Source organism: Dermacentor albipictus, chromosome 7 (genome assembly GCF_038994185.2).
Source record: "Dermacentor albipictus isolate Rhodes 1998 colony chromosome 7, USDA_Dalb.pri_finalv2, whole genome shotgun sequence".
NCBI lineage: Eukaryota > Metazoa > Arthropoda > Arachnida > Ixodida > Ixodidae > Dermacentor > Dermacentor albipictus.
In genome coordinates, this window is record NC_091827.1 from 13,425,177 (window position 1) to 13,448,349 (window position 23,173).

Sequence of the window (23,173 nt, forward strand, 5' to 3'; positions counted from 1 at the left end):
GTACCGTTACTTAAATGGCGCGCCCGGGTTTGCATACGCCAAATATAGAGTTACCTGTATATTTGGCCGATAAAAGCGTTGACTACATTGAAATGCCTTCGCGAAGGCACGACGCCACCTCAAACTTGAGCCGATACCCATTTTTTTTTTGTGTGTGTGTGTGCTCGAGAAGATGCTAGTGCCGTAAAAATCGATGCGCAGTGAACTGCAGCCCCGCTGTTCACGGAATCCGAAGCGTCGGCTCCGCAGGGCAGCACGATTGTAAGAGCGAACTATGCAACGCAATGCGAACTAATTGCAAGAAAAGTATTCACGCTTTAGCGCTTACCTAAGCCGCCATACAATAATAAACAATCTTGCCTGCCTTTCCCTTCGGTAAAGCTGCGCGCACTTATCAACGCGACTTGGGCATACTCGACAGGAAAGCGGCGAGCGCCGTAGTTTCAAACAAATCGAAATTCGAGCAACGCAGATGATTACTGTTTCATGACGGCATATGCCTACGAAGGGTGTAACGTTGAAAAGTGCAGTTCTTCAGTCCCGAGTTCGTACCTTACCCAAAGAAACTCCTGTCTCAAGGAGAGCGATAGCGGGGTAAGTTAAGCCACGCCACCCTATAATTTCGAAGCTCCCAAAGCGGTGCACGCAACCGTCAGAAATGCAGCCAATCAACCACCTGCATGCGGGCCTTGTCGCTCGATTTCGTGACCGTCTTACCCCCATCCCTAGTATAAAGCACGCCAGACGACGCTGGCTGCGAACTGCGTGTAATTTCGGAAGCCGCAAATGTCGCATAACTCAGCTCACTCGCACTGCGCTTTTTTTTTTTTTCCAGGTTCGACGTCACGCGCTCGCTCGTGTCAAACACAGCTTCTGACTTCGTAGAGACGTCGCGACAGTGATAACTTCTTTAGGAGAGATACCGAGTTGAATGCTCGAGCAGCTTACAATAAAAAAGCCACTGAAAAAAAAAACTGCATTTCCTTATTTCGCGTCTCAACAGCGTCTGTACGTCATTATGAAATAACAAATTTCAAAGCATTTTTTTTTCTAGGGCACCTTGAGGCAGGTTTCAGAAACGTTTGACAAGTTTAGCTTCCGTTAAAGCGATCATGCAGCTTGTCCCCCGACGGATTCCTACCGGACGTCTATTGTCAGCCAGCTTAGTAGTAATAACGCAAAACTTACTTTAATATAAGCAAAGATTATGGTTGGATTTAGAAAGCCTACAAGACGCCCCAGAGACTGGCGTATGCGTCGCAGGCGTGCGCAACAAGCACGCGAAGTAACTGCGCGTCGCATTGCTGCTCCCTTCCTCAACAAAAAGTGCGCAGCGTAAAAGAAAAGAAACACGCGACCGCAAAACAAAGCTTTCCGTCCGCTGACGCGCACCGAGCTGCCACACAGAGCACAACCCGCACGCGGGATTTAAACGAAGGAAGGGGAGACTGTAGACAGGGACGGAATTCGATAATATTTTTGTTGTTGTTCTTTAAAGAGAACGAAAGGGCAGACATTACGAGCACAGCAGACATTACGAGCACAGCCCTCGACCCACTTAGGGAACTCAAACCGCGCGTTACCTCAGAGAACGGAACAACAATGCGACCCGGCGCTCGCAGTCACGTGACGTGACACAGTGACGCGCAGCACGTGACCACCGCGAGGAAATGGCGGCACGGTGGGATCGCCTCGCAGTCCCGGCACGGTTCGCAGCGTGCTCTTCCCGCTACGGCGCACCATTTTTGCGACGACGACGACGATGGATGTGGCCGAGTCCTTTTTAGACGAGCGAGCTCACGTTCAGTCTCTCGGCCGGTTAAATACGAAAGAGAAAGCAATTAAAAAAAAAAGAAGAAAAAGGACCTTCTTACTACATAAGCTCCCCAGTTTTCTTTCTTTCTTTTTTTAACCGGGTCGCGAAAGATCCAGCCGCGCGCGGTCGCAATGATTGGATGCGGTGCTTTGAAAAAAAAAAAATAGGCACCAAGCACCGTATTCTACCAGTAAAAGAAGACAACGCGTACGCACACTCGTAACGCGTCTACCCAAGCCTAATCACAGTCACGTCTAGCCACCGACCTTGACACAGCCGTTGTACCTGGCTTTATGATGATTGTATACCTAAGTGCAATATTTACAGCTAAATCAAAGGTTAACGAAGCGACACCAAGACTTAGCCAGGCTAAACCAAGCTTTTGCTTGGCATATCCAGGGTTAGCTGAGCTAAGCCGCAGCCAATTTATCAGACCGACCGTTTTATCAGTTTTTCGTCTATAACCCAAAACAGTTTCCACACCGGGACTCTCCGGTGCGCTCGAATTAAACGAGAAGTCGAATCAACCGGCGTCGGCTGCGTATAGCTCTCAGCGCCGAAACTAACAAGCAGTTGACGCACTGGCAGGTTGTCGGGCCGTGAAGGAAGGAAAAAAAAAAAAGGCCGCACGCACGACAAGAGGGCGCAAGAAAAGTCGGGCCGTAAAACTGCACCGAGGCGTGCTGAGCTTCGCACTCGAATGAGAATACGAGGGGAAAAGAAAAAGTGTGTGTGTGTGTGTTTGGGGGGAGGGGGGTTAGAAAGGCTCTCCGCCACATTCTGACTGCTCGCACGCTCGAGTAATTACCCCCCTCGTATGCGAAAAAAAAAAGGAGGGGGGAATACGAGAGGCCGTAAAAAGATCGCAGTAAAGCAAGAACCAATGGCGCTTCTCCCCAAAATTGCCATCCTTACACGACAGCCACCGTGGCACCACCAAGCCAGCGAGAGAACTCCTTATACGGGCCGTGTGCACAAGCCGAGGAACTTACGCCAGAAATTTCTTAACGAAAAAAAAAAAAAGAACAGTGTGTATGTGGCGGGGGGATGGGCGGGAAGGGGGTTTCAGCCACGACGCTGCATTTATTTAAAGGGGCGCGCCCGCTGCGAAAGCGCCCTGCGTATCTGGGTGCGGGGCCGCTCGCCCAGTCGGAGTTCGCACAAGTTTGTAATTTCTGCAGCGAATCGTGCATTCAAAACTACGGGGCAAAAACTGAAAACGTTCTACCCCATCGTGTTACACAGTCAACAAAACAACTGTACATCATAGAGGCCTGCGCGATATAGCACCCCCCCCCCCCTGAACTTTTACTAAAAATTTTATGCGCGAACCTACATTCACAGCCAAAGCCCTTTCATTCAACATAAGTAGTCCCCATAACAACGCTGACCAGATAATTCATTAGAAAAATTATTTTCAGTGGCGATATAGCCGAAAACATAAGATAAATGCGCTAGCATTACGTCGCACCTCTTCGAGGTCCGGGATCCACGATTTGAACCGCTTTCCCCGCATTGCAAAGCGTTGATCGGGTGCTCACTCGACACGCGTCCTGTCTATTCAAGAAGTGCAACTGAATGTAGGCCTGAGCAGATCACAGTCTGTTGCACTGCGCATATACAGCGATCGAGTAAGTGAAATCTTTACCAGGATATGACTCACTTGAAGGCCTACTACAGGAGAGTAGCGTAAACAGAATGGAAAGGAAGAGATCACAAACGAGGGTCAATCACGTGACCCCGTCTACCCGTGACCCCCACCCCAACATTGTTTTTTCCCGCCTTGACGCTCGCCTAATGCTGACGCATTAAAAGGAAACCAGAATGCCACAATACTATCCTAGTTCCCGACTACTCCAGTTGCGACTGCACATTTACTGAGAGGTACAGTTTTTATCCGTTTTTCAAAGCCACCCACGGAACTCAAGCGTAGTTCCGACTCAACCCACGCAACGAAGGCACGCTCGCCTGCGCTGTAGGAGTGTTCAAAGGCGTTGCAAGCGCCAATCCGCCCTCAACTAAAATGTTCGCGGCGCTAGCTTTAAAATGGAGACAGACTTTCTGAAACAATGCGGAAAACTAGGGAAGGCAGGCGTACCAACGTTCAAGCAAATACGGGAGAAAAACACCGAAGCGGACATAAAAACGAAGCTACGCGGGAAGACAAGTAAATGCGAAAGGGTGGCCACAAACTAAAAAGAAAAAAAAAATCCCGCACTTTTCTGAAGTACCCGGCCGGAGCGAGCGGGGATTTTCACCGGCCTCACATTCATTCGTTCCACTCGAACTGCGCGCCCTCGAGTAAAACTTTTTGCTCTCCGGGGGAGGGGGGGGGGGGCGATTTTCAGTCCCGAGGTGAAGGATTTAGGCGGAGACGGCACGAGTGAAATAAACGCGCCTTCGCCACAAAAAATGAAACCACCCACACCAAAAGCGCGCACGGCACCTAGATGAAGTAAGATACAGTGCGACGTTGGCGGCAAAGAGGAGGAAAAATAAAGCCAGAGAAAAAAGAAAAAGCACGACTGGCGAAGACAGCGAGAAATGGGGCGGGAAGGCACGAGCTGACGGACGAAGGCGGCGAAGACGTAACGGGCCGCAGCGAACGTGCTCTTGGCACGAGCTTTCGGCGTCGCCGGTAATCAGATTCCTTCGTCGCACTTGGTCGGGGGGGGATCCATAATCTGCTCTCCGCGCTCTCTCTGCGAGATGGGCGCGGCGATGCGGAAGCTCGGGTCGGTGCTAAGTTTGGAAAATCGTCGGGACCAACCCGACCGTACGAAATCGCGAACTGCCGCCTACACGCGAAGGGAAGAGCCTGGGGAAGGAGGAGGGGGGGGGGGGAGGGGAACCATATTTTAGCTCCTCGGGCGTTACATCGCTGCGTGGGCCCCATAATTACACACTCGACGGATACGCGACCACAATTACGAGCAGCAAAATGGTCGGGTCCCTCTGAAATCCAGGGAAGAAACAACTGGTAGATTACTCTGAAGAGCTATCCTACATCGTGATGATGGCAAAACGCTGCTTAGGAGAAAAAAAAAATGACTAACGCTCCTTTTTGTTGTGCCCTGACGTCACATGATGACGCCACCATTTTTTGCGCATTCGTGCGCTTTTTAATAGTACACGAAAAGCCCAGCAAATATTCTCGGCGAATTCTCGCGAATGCAAAGCAATAATTTTGCAACTGATAAAACACATCGCTGTCCTCCAGCAAGATGCTTCTAAAATAGGACACCACAAGGGACTTGCGTGAGTATTCGTGTCCGTTGCTTGCGCTGCTAGAAGAGGAGTCAGGCTCTCGAGTGGCATTGCATCAGAATTGCAGATGGGAAAGATCAGAAAGAGCTATTCACACGCTACATAACGATACACGACTGACTAGGCCACATTTTACGCGCAAAACGGGAATGGTAATTCCTTCCGACGCGCTCGCGGTAGGTAAGTGACAAGACTAGAGAAACACGTCACCGCAGCAAATGTCCACTCAAAGCGCAGTTCACGGTGAGGCTGTCGTGCGAACTTCAGCAAATCATTCGCCCGCGCTGTTTCGATTCCGCCACATTGCACGCACGCACGCCATCTCTGACGCCGGCCGAAGCCGATACTCTGCGGCTCGAACCAGGGAGGGGAGCGCTCCAGACCAAGAACGTGCGAACGAAGTATCGGAAAGGAGTGGCGCCAGCGAAGACTGGAGCTCCGTTGCGAGCAAACGGCGACCGAGGAATCGGCGGGGGGAGGGGGGTTCCTTTCCTACCTTCCAGTCAAGGTTATGAAGAGCAATATATACATGGGAACACAAATTCAGCTGCACACGCCATCCTACCCCCGACCCTGGGCTTGTACTGACTTCCTTACTTTCCTGTTGTCCATCAACTCTCCCTATGCTTGGGTTCGAAAGATGGGTGGCTACTCCCGAGTGGAGGAACCGGCCTCGTCAGGCTTCGGCACGCGAGAAAATCTTGTTCACTGCTGATGAACTGACAGTTAAAACAATTCGGCGACGAATCTATCGAAACAGTAGGCTGTCAGAGGCTAGCCATTACTTGTCTGTTAAAGTGTATTATTCAACACACAGAGAATTAACGCCTGCTTACTTCGGTGTCACATGTCGCGTAACCTTACAAATATCGCTGCTCTTATATTTTTATTTTTTCACAAACAACGTATAGATGTGACTGGCGTGCGGGACAAAATCCTAAGCGTGCCCAACAACAAAAGAGCACGCGTCGATGGCGCTGCGTGTGGATAAAGCCCAAATTCGTTCCGTTTCATTTTCTAAGCAGGGCCGACAACGGGCACTCACATATGGTCTGCTAACTTCGTTAACTATTTGCTTCCCGTGCCAGTGCTTTAGCCAGCCGCCAAACTGCGGCGGACCCAGCGAAATAAAAGCCGGGTGTGTCCCTGCAGGGCTTTATATCATCTTTTGTAACGTTTATATTGTTTATGTAGACATGAATTGTATGGGATGAAGGTACTAAATGCTGACGCAACTGCCTGGCGAAGACGCCCCCCCCCCCCTTATCAGTACAGACCTCGCCACCCTTGTGTGGAGCGCGGTAACGGCGGCTGCTCAGAAGCCAGCCAGCGACGTCTAACGCTAGCTGGTGGAAACGTTTGGGCCCAGCAACTACATTTAGCTTGCCCTGCAGCTAGCATTAGACGTCACTGGCTGGCTCCTGAGCCGCACATTGCTCAGAGGTGGAAAGGAACAAGAACACAGCGAAGTAATACAGATATAATGAAAAAATATATGTGCGAAAGGAAACTATATATATTATATATACACTAAGCTAAAGATATAACCTCCGCGGTCCCTCCCACGCCGATGCCTTGGAGCCAATAGGCGGCGGACGGACAGCGCGACGCACTGAAATCGTAAAGCACGCAAATAATGCATGGTCACAGCGGGGAACGCCGGGACCCGCGGCGCAACAGAGGAACCGCGGCAACGACACGGCGTCGCTGCTAATAATTGACGGGGGGCTGAAAGCACGAGCTGGCTGCTGCAGCAACGGCTTGTCGACGGCCACCGACCACCGTAATCACCGCGCGCAAACCCTCGTCCAATGTTTCCCGCAAGCCGAAAACCCGACCAAAAGATCCGACACTAAAAACAAAAAGCTCGTCGCAACATGAACACGTTCGCGACGCTGTGCGCTAATATATTATTCAGATGCGTCGACGCCGCGCACCGGCCTGGCCCGCATGTGAGCACCACCTTTCCCCATCGCTTTTCATTAGGGAAAAGGTAGCGCCACACAGCATTTCGCTTATGCGCATTCGCAGGAACCTTGCCAACGTGTTGTACACTGTAACGAATATTTCTGGACGGTGCGCTTGCTCGAATGAAAGAGCGCCTCGTTTCCTCCCTATGATAAAGACACTTGGGGAGGCTGCCCAGATATAACGCGAAGTAAAATAATCTGGAACCTGAAAGAGGCACCTGAGCTTTGGCGAAGGACAACTGCACTCGTGAAATCTCGATTTGGTAGGTGATACAGAAGCTTCCTTACTTAAGGCTCAACCTAGGATGCTACGGGATATCCCTAACAGACAAAGTGTTCGTACGAAAGCGGCCGCCCTGGCACCTTTACGTGGCTCACGCAGTAAATTTTGAAAAGTCGACGTTATTTCTTTTTCCATATGACGTCACACATCGAATTAAGTTCAAATAAAATGGATCTTGCGACGTCAAGCCCTTTGCCCAACCCGTACGAACGCGCCGCAAAAGTTAACTGACGAAAGCGCGCGACTTTGAGGATGCCGCGACAATAGAGTGCACTACGACGGCAACACACACGCACGCACAAAATAAAACGAAGCGTGCGACGAAGGGCGACATTTAAACGGGGAGCCGGCCGGTAAGTAGAATAGCGTTTACACGAACTTCTTCAACGATTCACGGCCCTGGCTCGTGCAATGTGCCGGCCAAGAAAAAGCCGACGGTGCAAAGAATCCCCAATCCCACGCGCACTGTGTCCCATCGTCTGCTAGCACTCCCCGATGCCTGTCGTCTGCTGCGCGTTCTTTGCATTCCCACCTCTTTTCCGAGCCCAGCCGATGCACGTCGGGCAACAAGTCGTTACCGCTGGCGAACAGAACCCCTCACGGATCCCAGCGAACAGAACACACGTAAGCGAGGCACGCACGAAATAAGACGACGATACTTTAACGACCGGTATCGGGGGGGGGGGGGGGGGCAGCTTTATTACGACACGCGATTTAACAGCCTTCCTGCGCACCTCTTTCCCAATCGCGAAAGCAGGAGTCGAATGAGACCGACAACGCGTTCCAGGTCATAAGGTTAGCGCCGATCGAAGCTACGAGCTTTCAAGGTTGCGAACTCGCTTTTGAAGTTTAACGAGCGAGCTTCCGGAATCGTGAGCTTCCTCGAAGTGGGCCTCCGCCTTTGCGGCGCTTTTCACTAAGTGGCTGTTTGCCGACAGCTTTTATTGGAGTTCGTCATCGCGTTTCGCCATGAATAAGCAAGAACGTGCGCTCGTTAAATGCCGGACTCCGCTGCTCTCAGGGCCTTCCATCCTCCCTAGGCGCGCGGTTCACCGCAACAGACGCCAGCCCGGCGCGTCAACTGCCGACATTATCGCGCTTTTACGAAACTCCGGATAAAGGTTTATCGTTTTATATTCTGCCAGATGACCTTGATCGTGCAGTGGCTGTTCGGCAAGAGAACGCATCCACCCATCAACGCGTACCGCGCTGCTATGACGTTTCACCGTTCCTACCATAAGCCGACTTTTGCACGCAAGGAAGCCAAAACGTCCACTTCAACGAACCTGGTTCGCCGCGTGTGACAGTTAAACGCGTGTGTTCCACGCGCGCAAAGTGACCGTCACACAACTGACGCAATCGTCGGTCCACACCGCGGACACGAATGTGACACGCGGCAAAGCACCGACGAATTCCGCCAAGGCAAGAATTGCTCGCGGCGCGATTCGCTACTGCAGAAGGCACGTTGCGCTCAGTCCACAAAGGTTTCTTTTTCTTTTCTTTCTTTTTCTTTTGTGGCCTCATTTCACCAGTGTGGCAACGAGTGTCTTGGCTGGCGAAAAATAAACAATCTGCCAACGTTCGTGGCGTCGCAAGTGAATAGAAGAACAAACGAGCACAAAGCGGGCCAAGCTCGCTGCCAATATTACAGTACCCGACACAGGATAGTACTGTCTGATTACCCAGAAGCTGAAACTCGCTCTAGTATAGCTGGACACAAGGAACCCCCGACACTGCTGCGAGTCGGTCGTTGTCCGGTCCATCTCGTTCCATTCCTTCACTCGCCCTTCGTTGACGCAACGAACACTGACGACCGCGCACCGACCGGCCCCAGCATCGTACTTCGCCAAACGAGATCCGGCAGGCGCACGTACCGCTCGTGCAGCAAAGCTCGCGACCTCGACACTCGCGCGTCCTCCGCCGTTTCCCGACAGGCACTGGGGTCCAACGAGAATGCCGGCCCAGACCGCCCGGTCGACGACAGCTCTTGCCTTTTTTGTTTTTCCCCAGTCCCGCAGCCGCTGAACCGACCTCTTCAACGGTGCCACCCCCCGCGTGCCTTTCCTGCGCTGATGCACACGTTGACAAGCCACCAGCGGTCGCGCCACGTGATCCAACGGCTAGGGCGGCTTTTTTTCGTTTAGAACGGAGTCGTGCGTCTTTTCGTTCTTTCTCACGCGCTCGTCAAAAAAGTGGCCCACTCGCCGCCACGTGCCACTGCCGCTTCGAGTCCGGGTCGCAGTTGTTAGGGGCCAAACGGGCCTGGCTGTCACTGCCGGCAAAAGGCAGAAGAGGAAACGGCGGAAGAGGCAGCGGGAACGCCGGGAATAACCCGCGCACGCTCGGCGGCCGCAGGGAGCGGCGGCCGCAGGGAGCTCCGCGCGGGAGCCGACCGCCGCGCGGGTTCGGCGGTGCGCAAGGAGGAGGGCGGTACGCACGCGTCTGCGACGACGCCACGAGAGAGAGACAACGGGGAGGCCGAGATAGGCGCTCGCAGGCGCCGCGACATCGCCCTTCCCTTTCCCTTCCCCGTACGTCAATCTCTTCTCGACCGCCGGTTCGCCACGCAAGACAGCGGGCAGTACGCGACGAGCTTCCACGGAGCCAATTCCTCATCACGACACATCGTGCACACGGAGAGAAGGAACCCGCGGACTCTTTTTTCTTTTTCCTTTTTTTTTTTGCAACCGGTACCGTGCAGCGTCGCTATTCTGCTGGACGCCGTAAAATTCCGCCGTGTCTGCGTTTTGGGCCGCCTGGAGAGGCCGTGGCAGAGCCTTCTTGGGCCCATCAAAACGGGCAAGACGGCGAACTTAAAAATGCCCTCCAACTTGCGCTCGCTGCTGCCAATATTGAACCCAAACACGAGCAGTCGGTAAGCGTGCCAGCAGAAAGCACGTGTTACGGTGCGGTTCGCAGGATTCGCATCGTGCGGAGTTCACCAGGTGGCGCCTTGACGGGCATCACAGAAGACGGCGTGAATGACGTCAGAGATTCAACCAGCGCCGAGCATTAGCTAGTATGATGACCGGAGCTGAAATGTCTTGCGGAGAATTCCGGACACCCTGCAAGAGACTTCGTGCACAAAGGCAAAATTTAAAGCACTCACCAGGAAGTTGACCTGATCTCGATGAAGAGGCTAGTGATGGGTGGGAACAACACTCAAAAGAAAAATAGACTCAGTCTAACAAAAAAAGGATACTCGACCATGGCTTGAACGCCATTCTTCTTGAAGATCACTATTCTCATCACCTTGCCACTTGGAGTGCAGATGGTGTGGATGACGTCCTGAAAGGAGGGAAAAAAACAAATAACATGTCAAGAACTACAAGACAGATTTTACAGACCTGCTATGCCAGCTTGTTAGCCATCAAAAACAAATTATAAGAGTAAAGGGTCTCTTCATACACAATGCATGGAACTTGTGGTGAAAATTTAATTCCTCACAAACAATGGCGTGCTATGACACTTTTCATAGAATAAAGTAAGCATTTCAAATGCACACCAGAAGCTCAAACCAACCGGTTTAGCCCTTTTATGGTTGCATCAGAACAATACATCACTGTAATAAAATATAAGCAAATCGTGGAGCAGACCAGAACATCCAACCATAAAACTGTCAAACTGCCAATGAATTAGAATATAGATTAATATTCTACAAGATTTCATGCGTATCTTCGAATAATAGTGGTAAGCAATATATGCCACCAACAATACAGAAGCACTGATGTGACACCAACAAGCAGCGCTAACAATTTTTGAACTAAAGATGTGAAGTTAATCGATACAATGCTCCCTCATCTTGGCACAACCAGTGCAAGGCATTGGCACTGTACTGGCTGCTACATGTGCAAGAGCACTGAAAGACACCCAAGGTTTTTGCGTTATGTTCTTCCCACAGCACCTACGTGATTCTCTTAACTGTGCGATATTCAATAGTACCCCCAACTATCACTGGCGTGACAATAGAAGCCAAATTGCAATGTTTTGACCAAAGCATAAAACAAACGACACACAGAGTGCAAAAGGAAACAACCCAGACACTGGCTATCAACATGCTCAATAATGCAGAACAGCAAAGAAGAACAATACTGAGCTGATAGTCCATGCATGCCTCATTTATCGTGCCTTCTCTGTATCATGGTTGCTGAGGTCAATGTAGAATAGCTCAGCTTACAACGATAAATGAGACATTTAAATTTTATTTTATCTGCTTGTCTTTCTTTGAAAACAATTGTTAGATCAGTTGCAGACACACATGAAAAGACTGAGAAAGCACCTTTCCCCAAGCATCGCAGTTGTGGGAGAAACTAACGAGTCTTGCGGTGGTTTAATGAGTTTAATTCTCAGACTTCTGCAAACTTCGTTCTTCGACGATAAAATTTTATTTTAAAGGAACCCCACTGGTGGCACACTGCTGCAATATAGTGGATGGCACTGTCTCTTTTCCCAGAGCTACTAGTGCCAAATAGATTTTTGTAAGCGCTCATTAGGAAAGAAACCAAGGCAGACATTAAAGAAATAAAAAAGAACATTACAATCAGGGAACAGGCAAGCATACATCTTTGAATTTGCTGGCACAACACTTGAAGTAATTCAAGTAATTCAATTATCTTGCTAGTATGCTGGTTCGTAGTATGCTGGTTTTTTGCACATTCAGTCTGCACATAGCATAGAAACAGGATGCAACCGCTGTTTCAAGCTAGTTCGCAGGTATTCGTGGAAACCCTATGTGTCCCACAACAGTCGTAAAACAAGACTGCTTGTCACCTTGTTTTTCTGCCTGCCCTTCCACGACGCTTAAAAGAACTCCTATGCTACACGCAATCACAGCTGGTATGAATAACTTGTCGCACAGACGCAACACTCTTGAATAGTGCTCCGAGAACTTCGTGGCAATTCCTGCCCAAACAGATGTGTATCGATGAAGGGAGTCCGATGTATACATGCTTGAGAATAGTGTTAATGAAAGACGAGGCAAATGAACTGTATTCACACTTCTTTTCCAACATGTACTGGGACTGATGCTAGAATATGCCGGGTAGAACATTAGGTCTTGAAAGCAGGCAGTTTCAAAAGTGAAAAATATATACTGTATAGAGAAAAAATAAGCACAAGTTATAATCACATATTAGCATGAATGAAACTCTAATAAAACCCTTTGCTTTAAAGCTCTTTTATAATCACACATTAGCATGAATGAAACTAAATAAAACCCTTTGCATTGAAGCTCTTTGAAAGGGGAAAAAAATCATTAAGTGCTATTAATTAGATCAAGTGTACCGTATTTCTCCGAATCTAGGCTGATAGTTTTTTTTTCGAATAATCGCACACAATACTCTCAGGTCGACTTCGAGTATTTTAATAAATGCGCCAGTTTGTAACTGAAAACAATAAATATGGTGCATAGCTAGCGCTATCTAGAAAAGTCAGTATCGCAGTTGCTACTAGCCGGGCCAGTAGTCAAATGAAGTACACAAGCGATGTCGTCGCTTTGACCTGTGTCGCATCAGAACTGGTTCTTTTTTCTATGGTATCAGAGTGCACTCTGGCGTTATCCTAATGGCACCAAACAGGCGATGCCACTTCAGTGTCGCTTTCAAACGAAAAGTTGTACTAGCCGCAGAGGCATAGTAAGCCAAGCAGGACTTCCGCATCGATGAGAAAAACGTCAGTCTTTGGAAGGAACAACAGAAGATGCCTTGGTGCGTGCCGCAACAAAATATGACAGTGACAAGGAAGATAAGCGCGCAATAACAGTGCTGTTTCCCAAGATTGCACTGCTTTTCAACACGTGCGATGCCACACTGTCTGTGCATGCACGAGCGAGCGGTCGCGAGCTTGCGTGCGTCTGCAAGCTTACATATGGTCTGGGCTATAGGGACGTGGCTAGCGGCGGTGACGACGTAGAGCGAGCTCGGCATGTTCATGTAACATAAATGCTGTCATCATTTTGTGAACACTGTACTCACTTTTTCGGTATGGCCTACACTTCAGGTAATTGTTTTTTGTTTCTTTTTCAGGCTTAGGACATTCGGGGGTCAGCTTAGAATCAGGGCCAGCCTAGATTGTAGTAAATACAATATTATTGTTATATTTTATTTTCAATAACTAGTTAATAACATGTGTGTTGGACCTAAATGTCATGCTCAGTGCTGAGCCAGCTACTAAGTGTCAAGACTAAGACGTCGTCCTTTTGAAATGCTGGTCGTGATATAATCAAGGTACTTCTTTACGAGTCTTTTTACGCTGTGAAAGAAGGTCCAGGTCCATGCATTGACGGACGAAAAGCAATCCGTAGAAGCATCAGGCCACACAGCCAGCCTTGGCAAGAACACTCTCCATGAAAGCATTCCTTCAAAAGAATGGCCAAACGTGACCTCCAAGTCTAAGCGTATTGCCCAACAATGCTAGACTCCGGGTAGCTTTTAATCAACACGCACTTTTACAGTAGCTGTGCCTGCAGAGCACGAGCAGACCAGAAGCACTAAAATTTGCAGCATGCTCTACTTCAAATGGCAATAAATTATGCAGCACATTTACTACACTATTCCCTGCAGAAACCTAAACTGTTTTCTTGAAAACCTAGCCAATTCCCTCACAATGATATAGAGAACTGAATGATTTTGACACGAATATGCCTCATCCAGGATAAATCATAGATAATAATGCGACTAAGAGTACAAGTGGCACTTATAATTTGTGGCTTGTGCAGCACTTGCAAAAATCTTGAACATTACACTGTTGCCAAATCAATTCTGTAGAATCCTGCAAGATGGAAGGTGTAATTTACCCTCGCACTGCAATCTGCTATCCTCCTGGTTGGCTCAAATGGTAGAGCAACCACTCCAGAAAGGAAATGGTCCCAGGTTCGACTCATGGACCACGACAAATTTTCCTCAACTGTGAACATTTTTTTCAAACACATAAGTTTCCTTTGTAGCTTTGTGCTGCATTCAGGTGGATTACAATTTTACCTTTCGTTACAGCCTTGCAGAAATCATGTTCTTTACAGTGCTGAAATACAGACAATTTGCCAAACCCCCTCAAACAATGAGACAATTACCGAAAATGTGGTCTGCATGTCTAAATAACTTGTAGCAAACAACTCGTGCAGACATCCATACACAGCTCCCAAGGAGGACCCGTTACAACACAATGCTTTATCATATGCCACCTTTAATAGGGACCAATGCTTGCATTACTCTAATTATTGAGGCAAGTCTTACCACTGTGATAGGGTAGGCAGGGTTAAGGATGGTCATCAGAAGCACATGGTTGGGCTTCTCTTCCTCTTGCCTGCCACAAAGAGAGAGAGAGGAAGAAAGGGAAATTGAGAAAATTTTAACGATAAAAATTCACGAAACACAGATGGCTAAAGCATTCATAGAAAGAAGTTGAATGACCCATGGAAAAAAAAACAGTCAAGATCTCGAAGCAAGGTAGTTTAAAATGTGACAAACTGGCATATGTGCCAACCTGCAAACTTTAAAATTCGTAAAATCCTTCCTCTTGTACTCTTTCCCCATCAGAAGACTTCCAACAAAACCAATTCTTGAATTGTAGTGTGAGCCCAAATTCATAAGCTGTGAAAAACATTAGGGATAGCTGGCAGGTATGCACTGGTCTGTATTCCCTGAATTGTGAACTGCCACATTGAGCAGCTATGTTCCAGAGATTCTAATTGATGGCCACAGCTCTCCTTGCACAAATGCAGGCACTGCAGAAAGGCAGTTGCTGTGGGTGTAGCTGGAAATATGCAAAGTTTCCACTGCTGCCCCCTTTCTTTTTTTCATGGCTTTACAATACAAGAAGTGTTTGGAAGGTGCATTGCATTATCAGTGTCCAAAGACTTATTTATGGTGTGATGGAAAAAATACATCATGCACAAAAATTACTGATATTCAATCAACTAAAACAGAATGGTGTAGGAGAAAGAAAGTGGTGCCAATGTCGGAACAGAAAACAAACGTAAGACTTTAGAATGTGGCTGTACTATTATTAATGATCTTCAAGGCTCATATCACTATTCTTATTATTACTATAACTGTCTCCAAGAGCCCTTGTATACTCAGCCAGAGTTGTCCCTTGTATACACGGGCGATCATAAGCACTTCAACTGGGAAGCGAACAATGCCACGACTCCATGTGATCGATGTTCACAGCAAATAATACTTCCTCAAATGAGTGCCACAGTGTATATTTACTTACACTATTGTTCGTATGAAAAGTAAGATTAAAGATGCAAGTGTGTTCTTCTTACCATGATACACCCCAATGGCACTAAGAAGATCACAAAAATTAACCCTTTATAGACAAGGGTTGCCTACAGAGAATACATCAGAAAAAAAATTTTTTTTTTCTACTGGAGTTTTCGTTTTGAGTGAGCAGTTCCTGGCTAAATGTCTTTGGTCAACACTGAAGGACAAGCAGCAAACATCATTTGAAGAGTAAGAGCAAGAAGGGACAACGAGAAAGTCTGGCGAGCGACCTGCTTTCTTGTGAAAGCAGAGCCAGTGGTGAAATAGCCGTGCAAAATCCCCAGTTGCAGCAGAATCACTATGGTAATGTAAAGCAAATGCAATGTACACCACTTTTTTTAGAACTGAGAAGAATTGCCTGTACAAGTTCCACACAATGGCAAGCTCCCTTCCAATGTTCCACCTGGTGTTGCCCACCTATTGCTCAAAAGCTTGTGCAGAATGTTATTTCCTTTCGCTGAATATTGTTATTCTCAATGTATTTTGCACATCTTGAAGATAAACATTTCCTTATGATGTTCTTATGTTTTGTCCTAAAAGTGTTAAGCAACCATGATGATGACAAGCAACAGCTTTCACATGGCTGGAAAAAAATAATGTGACTAGTAAGTTTCTGTGGCACTTGTTTTCTTTTCAACAAGAGACGCCTAAACTGAGAGGAACTGTTTTGCAAATGAAATTATATTCCTGCTTTGCCACTGAAAGTTAACATCTTGGAAGCTTCCCTTTAATTAGAACAGAGTAACACCGAAAGTGCCAATGGTTTGGAAGCACTAAACAATGTGCATTGCTGTACACACATTGCCAGCCTACACAGCATGTATCACTAATCACTGTGTCTCCACCTTGAGTTGCCATCAATTCCAAAATCCACTAGCCAACCTCAACATCTGTGTTAGCAAAGTGATTGTCCTGCATTATTATGTTAGCCTAGGACTTTTGGCAAATATTAAGCTGGCAACAGCAGTACTTCTGCTGCAACGAGATTCCAATAATAATAATAATAATAATAATAATAATAATAATAATAATAATAATAATAATCGGCAGCATCAAAACAAGTTTCAGTTTAGTCTTTACAGCACACCACCACAAGGAACTGAATTATTTAGGCAACATGGGAACTGTTTAACATGAACCTAAATCAGCAAAAGTGTTTTGTCAGTTCTGCCCCCATAACAATGCAGATGCCTGTAATAGTTCTTGCAAGCTCAAGAAATACCGACCAGTCATGGCCAGCTATGAAAGCTCGAAATGCATATGCTTATTGTTATTACTATGTTCGTGATAGCAAGGAACAGTGAATGTTAGCCATTGAATTTTGTTGCTTCTACAATCAATGCAACAGATTTACAAATTGCAAAACTGAAATACCAATCTTAAACCTCATAAAAGGTGCTATTATGTTACATGTTAAGAATTTTTTCCTGCCTGCTTAGATCAAAGGAACATTATGTACACAACAGAAAATAAGTGAACAAGGCTAAGGGCCATATTGCTAGGAGGTTAACTGATCACAATAAAAGTACAACAACAAATACTTACCGAAAAATATGATCCAACAAAATACCACGCCTAATGCAAAGCAAAAATATAAAATGCTTAAGCTCATCTTCCAAAATGAGTCCAGTAAGAATAACAGAAGCAAGATCCTTTACAACTTGCAGATTCAATTTATGCTTATCAATTCATCAACAAAAGAAAATAAATAAAAATAAACAAAAATTAACAAAGAGATGGCCTACTGGTTTAGCCACTTCTGTCTTAATCCAAGCATGGTTGTGCAGGCAGTTAATGTGCTCCAAAAGTGTCAGACGCACCTTTGCAGCAGTAAGGTCAATTCAAGGTCATTTTCAGTTAAGCCCAACTCCCTCTCAATGGGCAATAGAATCATTTGGATAATTCTGAACTGGTAACTGCCATGCACGAAAGCTTGATAAACTATAGCAATAAGCGCAATTTCACTGGCCGACATCACATTTTCAAGATGCCATGCTGTGCATATGTCAGGTTTCACATGAAAGCCTGGTCTTAAAGTAAAACTCAAAAAGGAATATCAAGTTAACTTGTATCAGCAAATTGCACTTGGGCAATATTAAGGTGGGCATTATTATTGCATGACAGCCTTAGTTAAATAATGCTCAGGAAAAAGAGCTACACTGCATACTAAGCAAGTGTTTAGAGCTTTTCTGTGCAATATGGCCCAAATATGATGTAATACAGTGTTATTTACAATGTTAGTGAAGTACGAAAAATTATGTAAGAAAGTCCAACCTTGTTTTCTGCAGCAATCAACATTTTTTTAGTAACTTGAATATATCCCTTTGAAAAATTATCTTACCAGGCCAGACATTCTGCCGAAGCCAGTGGAATATTTCTCAGACGGGCCAGGCAAAGAAAAGTTTACTGTTGAGGCTGCCATAATCTCCCACTCTCCTTAAAAATGAACTCAGTCAGCGTGACTAGGTGAAAGCTTACACGTAATATTATGGCAAGGAACACATTGTCTTTATATCAATTTTCTTATGCCTTATGTAGCAGTACCAGTCTTCACATTGCAACTGTTCAAAACAAAAAATTTGGGAGGGGGGGGGGGGCAGTATTGTGCACCTGTAACTATTATTAGTAAGCTGTGGATTCAAACTAAAAAGCACTACATGTGAATAGACAGACTGCAGTTTACCCAACAGCTCAACTGAAAAACAAAAAGCCAATAGGGTGGCAACTTGAGCTTGGTGGTTCACAACTATTGGTAGCCAACTGCAACTTTATGCTGCGCCCTTTTTCTTAACAAAATCTGCTCAAATTCAGCACAGTGTGTGCCTAACTCGTGTGCATACCATGTTTTCCTCGCACTGAACCAATAGTCTCAAAAGATCATTTAACAGTTGCTTTATCCGGCATAAGCAGACAAATGCTACCAAAAGGTATCCAGAAACATCTGCACATATATGCTTCTATGCTTTTTCGTACATATGCAAGGTTCTAGCTCCCTTTTTACTCAGAGCTCAGCACCTTACGACCCCTACTGGATCTATTGCAGCATCCCGTGTAGCTGCGAGACACAATTTGGACAACATTGGTCCATGTGATAAATGGAGAGTGCGGTCCCTGCTCTCTGCTACAAAACAATGCATAGACTTGAAATGCCTGATGATGATGATGATGATAAAATACAAAATCGTCACTTACCCTCGACCTCCCCCTCGTTGATTGTTGTAGTAATTGTAGCCTTGCTGCTGGTTGTTTCCATAACCACGATCCTGGAGGGAAAAAAAGAGAAGTTCAAAAAAGGTCAGCAAGAAACAAAAGTTCACAAACGGCTGCCTATAGATGCTGCTCTCCTTCAAAAAGCGTGGCCCAATCCTACTTTCCTGTGAAGTATAATAATCCTTTCTGTAATTGCGCACTGAACATTCGTTCAATTAATGGCTGCATCGTTCAAATGAAGACCAGGCGCCAGCTTACAAATGCTGGGGGCTTGACCCTGGCACATGGTTTTATTACGAGCCATGTCTACATTTGTCATGTCACAATACAAGCAAACTGTTCTTGCACATTCTTTTTGAATTACTATGTTGGAATCAGTTGGCCAAACTGTCTTGCAGAAAAGCTAGCTTTACAATTATGAAAAGAGTATACTGCACATGCTCTGTGCATCTACAAACAGCACAGAATGCAAGATGCAGATCTGTGACATTCATACCATTCTCCTTTACCTACCTACACACACACACACACACACACACACACACACACACACACACACACACACACACACACACACACACACACACACACACACACACAAATATAAGCCTCTCCATCGTTGGTGCTGTCCTTACTCCCAAAGCACTTGTAAGTGTGGTACTGGCAGAGTTGCATTTAGCAGCTCATGAGTGCTATTAAGCACCACAAGCAGTGGTCAATATAAAAATCTATGAGCACATTCACGGAAAAAAAATTAAGTGTCACTACAATGAATGAATTTTATTTAAAGAAAAGATGCATTTGCGTGTGCCTGTATTAAGTACAGATGAGCAAGAGAAGTGTGGAAGCAAACTTATAAAAAGAAATGCCTAAAATTTGAAACTGATAATCAAGATGCTCACAAGAAAAAAAAAGAAAGAAAGCCTCACAAGAATGCCTTGCATTCTTGTGCTAGCACTAAACAGCATTACAGGTTCAGCCATGCCACAATTTAAGGTCTTTTAAGGTGCAAATAAAACACTCCTCATGAAAGCGTATTCAGCAAGACACAGGAGTCTGGAGAATTTGCTCAAATAGAAGCTAGTCGAGCAATAGTAGGTGCCACTTGACAGTGTCCAAAGTGTGAAAACATTCTAATATTATGGTAGAAAAGAAATGTACTCGCAGATTTTTTTATGATCCACATTTAATGACCGCAGAAGGCCTCAAAGTGTAAAAGCAGCCTGAAGAGGTGCCTGTTCAAACCCTTCAGTCAGAGTGTGATATGTGAAGACTACCTTTAAGGAAATGCCCGAGAGAAGCTGTATTAACTCAACAAATAAGCCAACTCCACCATTGTGCCGAAAGCATTTGCCAACTTTACACAACATAATGCAGCAACAATCCCAATAACCAAACTACACACAGGGCTATGATGGAGGCTGTAGTGTTTAGGTGCACCCCATGTTTTTTAAACGGACACTAGAGGAAAATATTGTGTAGTGATATTAGGGCAAGCTAGAAATTATCCACCTGTAAGTGTATCATTGTTTACTGTGCACCATTATTTCACTGCGTCGCATAGAGAATTGCCCCCAAAAGTCCCGCTGTTACTCCTGAATTTGAATTACCCAGGCTAAAACTGAGGAGTTGATGTGACCTCCACGTGACCTCCTTTTATGCCTATGGAGGAGTGAACAATCAGGAGGAGCATTCATGCAGCCAGCCTTGAGTAATACCCCAGTCACACGGGTACTTTCAGAGTCCTTGAACCAAAGATCCTTTACTTCAAGGGAGAATGCAGACTGTCACACAGGCACAGCAAAGGAACCCTACTGGAAGGAAGCTTTGAGTCAAAGGAGTGCGCGTTCATCCTTTGAAACCTTAAGGGAATACTCTCGAACCTAGAGGGCGTCCGACAACACAAAAAATAATCTCTAAAAATATGGAAATTCAATTTTTACCTCTTCAGAACGAGCTCATAAGTACTGCATACTATTACTAAAGTACTAAACGCTTTCAGGACACCCGCAATCTCCATCATGAAAGCGCCGGTACAGCAACGCCGGCACAGCCTGTCGTCAGCAGCAACATTGACACAACACGGGTGCCATGTGGGATTTGGTTCTTCGGTAAGCCGCTGCTAGGCATCCCAGTCTCCTCGGCTTTTTTCTACACGTCTTCTTCCCTCGTCACTTATGTTTTGTAGTTCATTTTACTGCATTTACGCGTACATACTGCTGCCTAGCCACAACAAAACAAAGCAGCTGAAGCAAAGGCAACAACGAATAATCAACGCCAACAAGCGGTGTACGAAGTGGTACACATGGTGGTCATCATTACAATAAATACATCTGTTCGTGATAAAGTAATGCCTTTACTACGTGTGCATTTTGTTTTGATGTTTCTATGTATTAGGAAAAATAAATGTCGCTGAAAAATATGTGACAAATTTATTATAAGATGCATTTGGGCCATACTTTTTTAATACTTTCGAGGCGATGGCAGCGCTAAGGATACGTTGCGGTTTCTGTTAAAAGCTCCAACGGAGACTACCTGGAGACCGTGTAGCACCGACATATATCCCTTGAAGTAATGTGCCTTTGAAAGCTCAATGCTCCTCAACTTCAAAGGACCTTTGGCATGCTCGTGTGACTGGGGTGTAAGCGAACGCACCGTGAGGCCGCAGTGGTGGGCTCTTGCGTGAGTGATCACGGAGCAAGAATAGAGATTTGTCCAGACATTTGGCTCCCAGTAGCTATGCCAGTACTTTTTTTTTAGTAGGTGCACGCTTGTTCAGCTGCCCCGCTGTGGCTCTGCCTGACGGGTGGGAACACTTAAACCAACCGTGCACTTTGACGTGCAATCACGTGTTGGGGACATCTAGTGGGCTTCAATCGCGGAGCAGTACACTCCCTCCTATCCTTCTTTCCTTCCTCCATGTTCATGCTGCTATCTGCGGACAAGCCAGTGCTGACGTCACCCGAGAGGTACCACAGTGCACAACAGATGGCGCTACTTAAACATTCCATTTTCGTCATTTTCTAGCTTCCAAAAGCTCCGCCTTCGCTACTCGAGTGGTTTTTATGCATGCCACCTCCCATAGAACAACGGTGTCACCGAGTCTAGAAATCAAACCCGCCACGTTGGGCTCAGCAGTAGAACATAGCAACTCGGTCACTGCGGCGAATCTACACGACGGAAGGGAACCCAATACCTTCGTTAAACGGACTTGGACCATCCCAAGCCTCACCAGCTGACACTTCCAATTTTCGCTTAGCAATCAAAATGTAGAAGCACCGCAGAGCTACGGGCCTAAACAGAAATGAAAGAGCCCATCGGCCGGAGTTCCCTTTGAACGAAAATCAACCCTCAGGAGCGAGTTCGGCAGACGCAATGCCGTGACAAGCGAAACGGCACGGTGGCACCACGTGATTTACGGCTCGCCATTTGGAAGCGACAAGACGCCGGAGCAAAGAGAACGGACGAGTTGCGACGGCGAAAAAATTAACACAGCTGTATCGACGAGACTACTACTGGCTTCCCGTTCAATAGGACCCGGGCGAACAAAGAGCGTACACGTCTCCACGCAGAAAACGCAGGCGCACCGAGTCGGCAAGGTCAAATGCCAGCTGTCGCAACGGCGCCACGCTCCCCGACTACGCCGCTCTTCCTTTCGCGCGCGCGCGCAGCCACAAATAAATTGGCGAACGACAGCGCCCGCCGCGGCGCAGGACGTCACGCCGCAACGAACACGACGAGCAAACGCGGAAAAGACATAGCCGGCGCCGGCGGGCACGCTCGCCCCCCCCCCCCCCCCCCCCCCAAAAGAAAGACAAAAATTAGGCGCTTTCGTGCTACAAGTAGGCCGACATAAGCGCCTAGTCGGCGCCCGTGATGCACACGATTTTGTCGCCGCTGCCTTACCATATCCCCGTGAGCTCCCCCTTAGACACTTGCTCAGATGCCTGTCGGTCTAGGTTATCTGGGTGCCGCACACGAGTCGAATGTCGTCGTAGCCAGACTTCGCGGCCTTACTTCCGCAACTCGACTGACTGCTCTCGACGCTCAAGAACAGTAGCGCCACAACCAGCGGCAATTTCGGACAACGCGCCTAGCGGTTCGAAAAATTAACGCTGCGCAAAACGGCTAAGAACGGGCAAGAAAGCTTCTGTCCCAAAGCATGCAAGGTCCCAATTACGGACGTTGTTGAATACGTTAACTTGGCCGCTTCGATTGGCTCAGACTTCATACTTCAGAAGTGACACTCCGTGTGTTTCGCAGTACAGTTTTTTTTTTATATTGTACTTTTATCTACGACGTTACTACTTCACACATTACGATTAAAACGAAAGGTTACCTCAAAGAACGCATTGTTTGTGGGCCT

General features: G+C 46.9%; 1 protein-coding gene across 9 annotated transcripts in view; it reads right to left on the reverse strand.

The window, feature by feature from the left end:
- sm (heterogeneous nuclear ribonucleoprotein L) overlaps positions 1-23,173 on the reverse strand; it is a 168,375-nt gene that overhangs the window by 139,423 nt on the left and 5,779 nt on the right. For 6 of the 9 annotated variants that reach the window (XM_070521651.1, XM_070521643.1, XM_070521648.1 and 3 more), the window contains exons 2-5: positions 18,790-18,860; positions 17,143-17,172; positions 14,566-14,635; positions 10,539-10,624 (exon numbers count right to left, since the gene is read on the reverse strand). In XM_070521651.1, coding sequence (XP_070377752.1) covers positions 10,539-10,624; positions 14,566-14,635; positions 17,143-17,172; positions 18,790-18,860 — 257 coding nt within the window. The remainder of the gene's footprint in view (positions 1-10,538; positions 10,625-14,565; positions 14,636-17,142; positions 17,173-18,789; positions 18,861-23,173) is intronic. The other 3 variants (XM_070521647.1, XM_070521652.1, XM_070521650.1) reach the window with 1 other exon arrangement.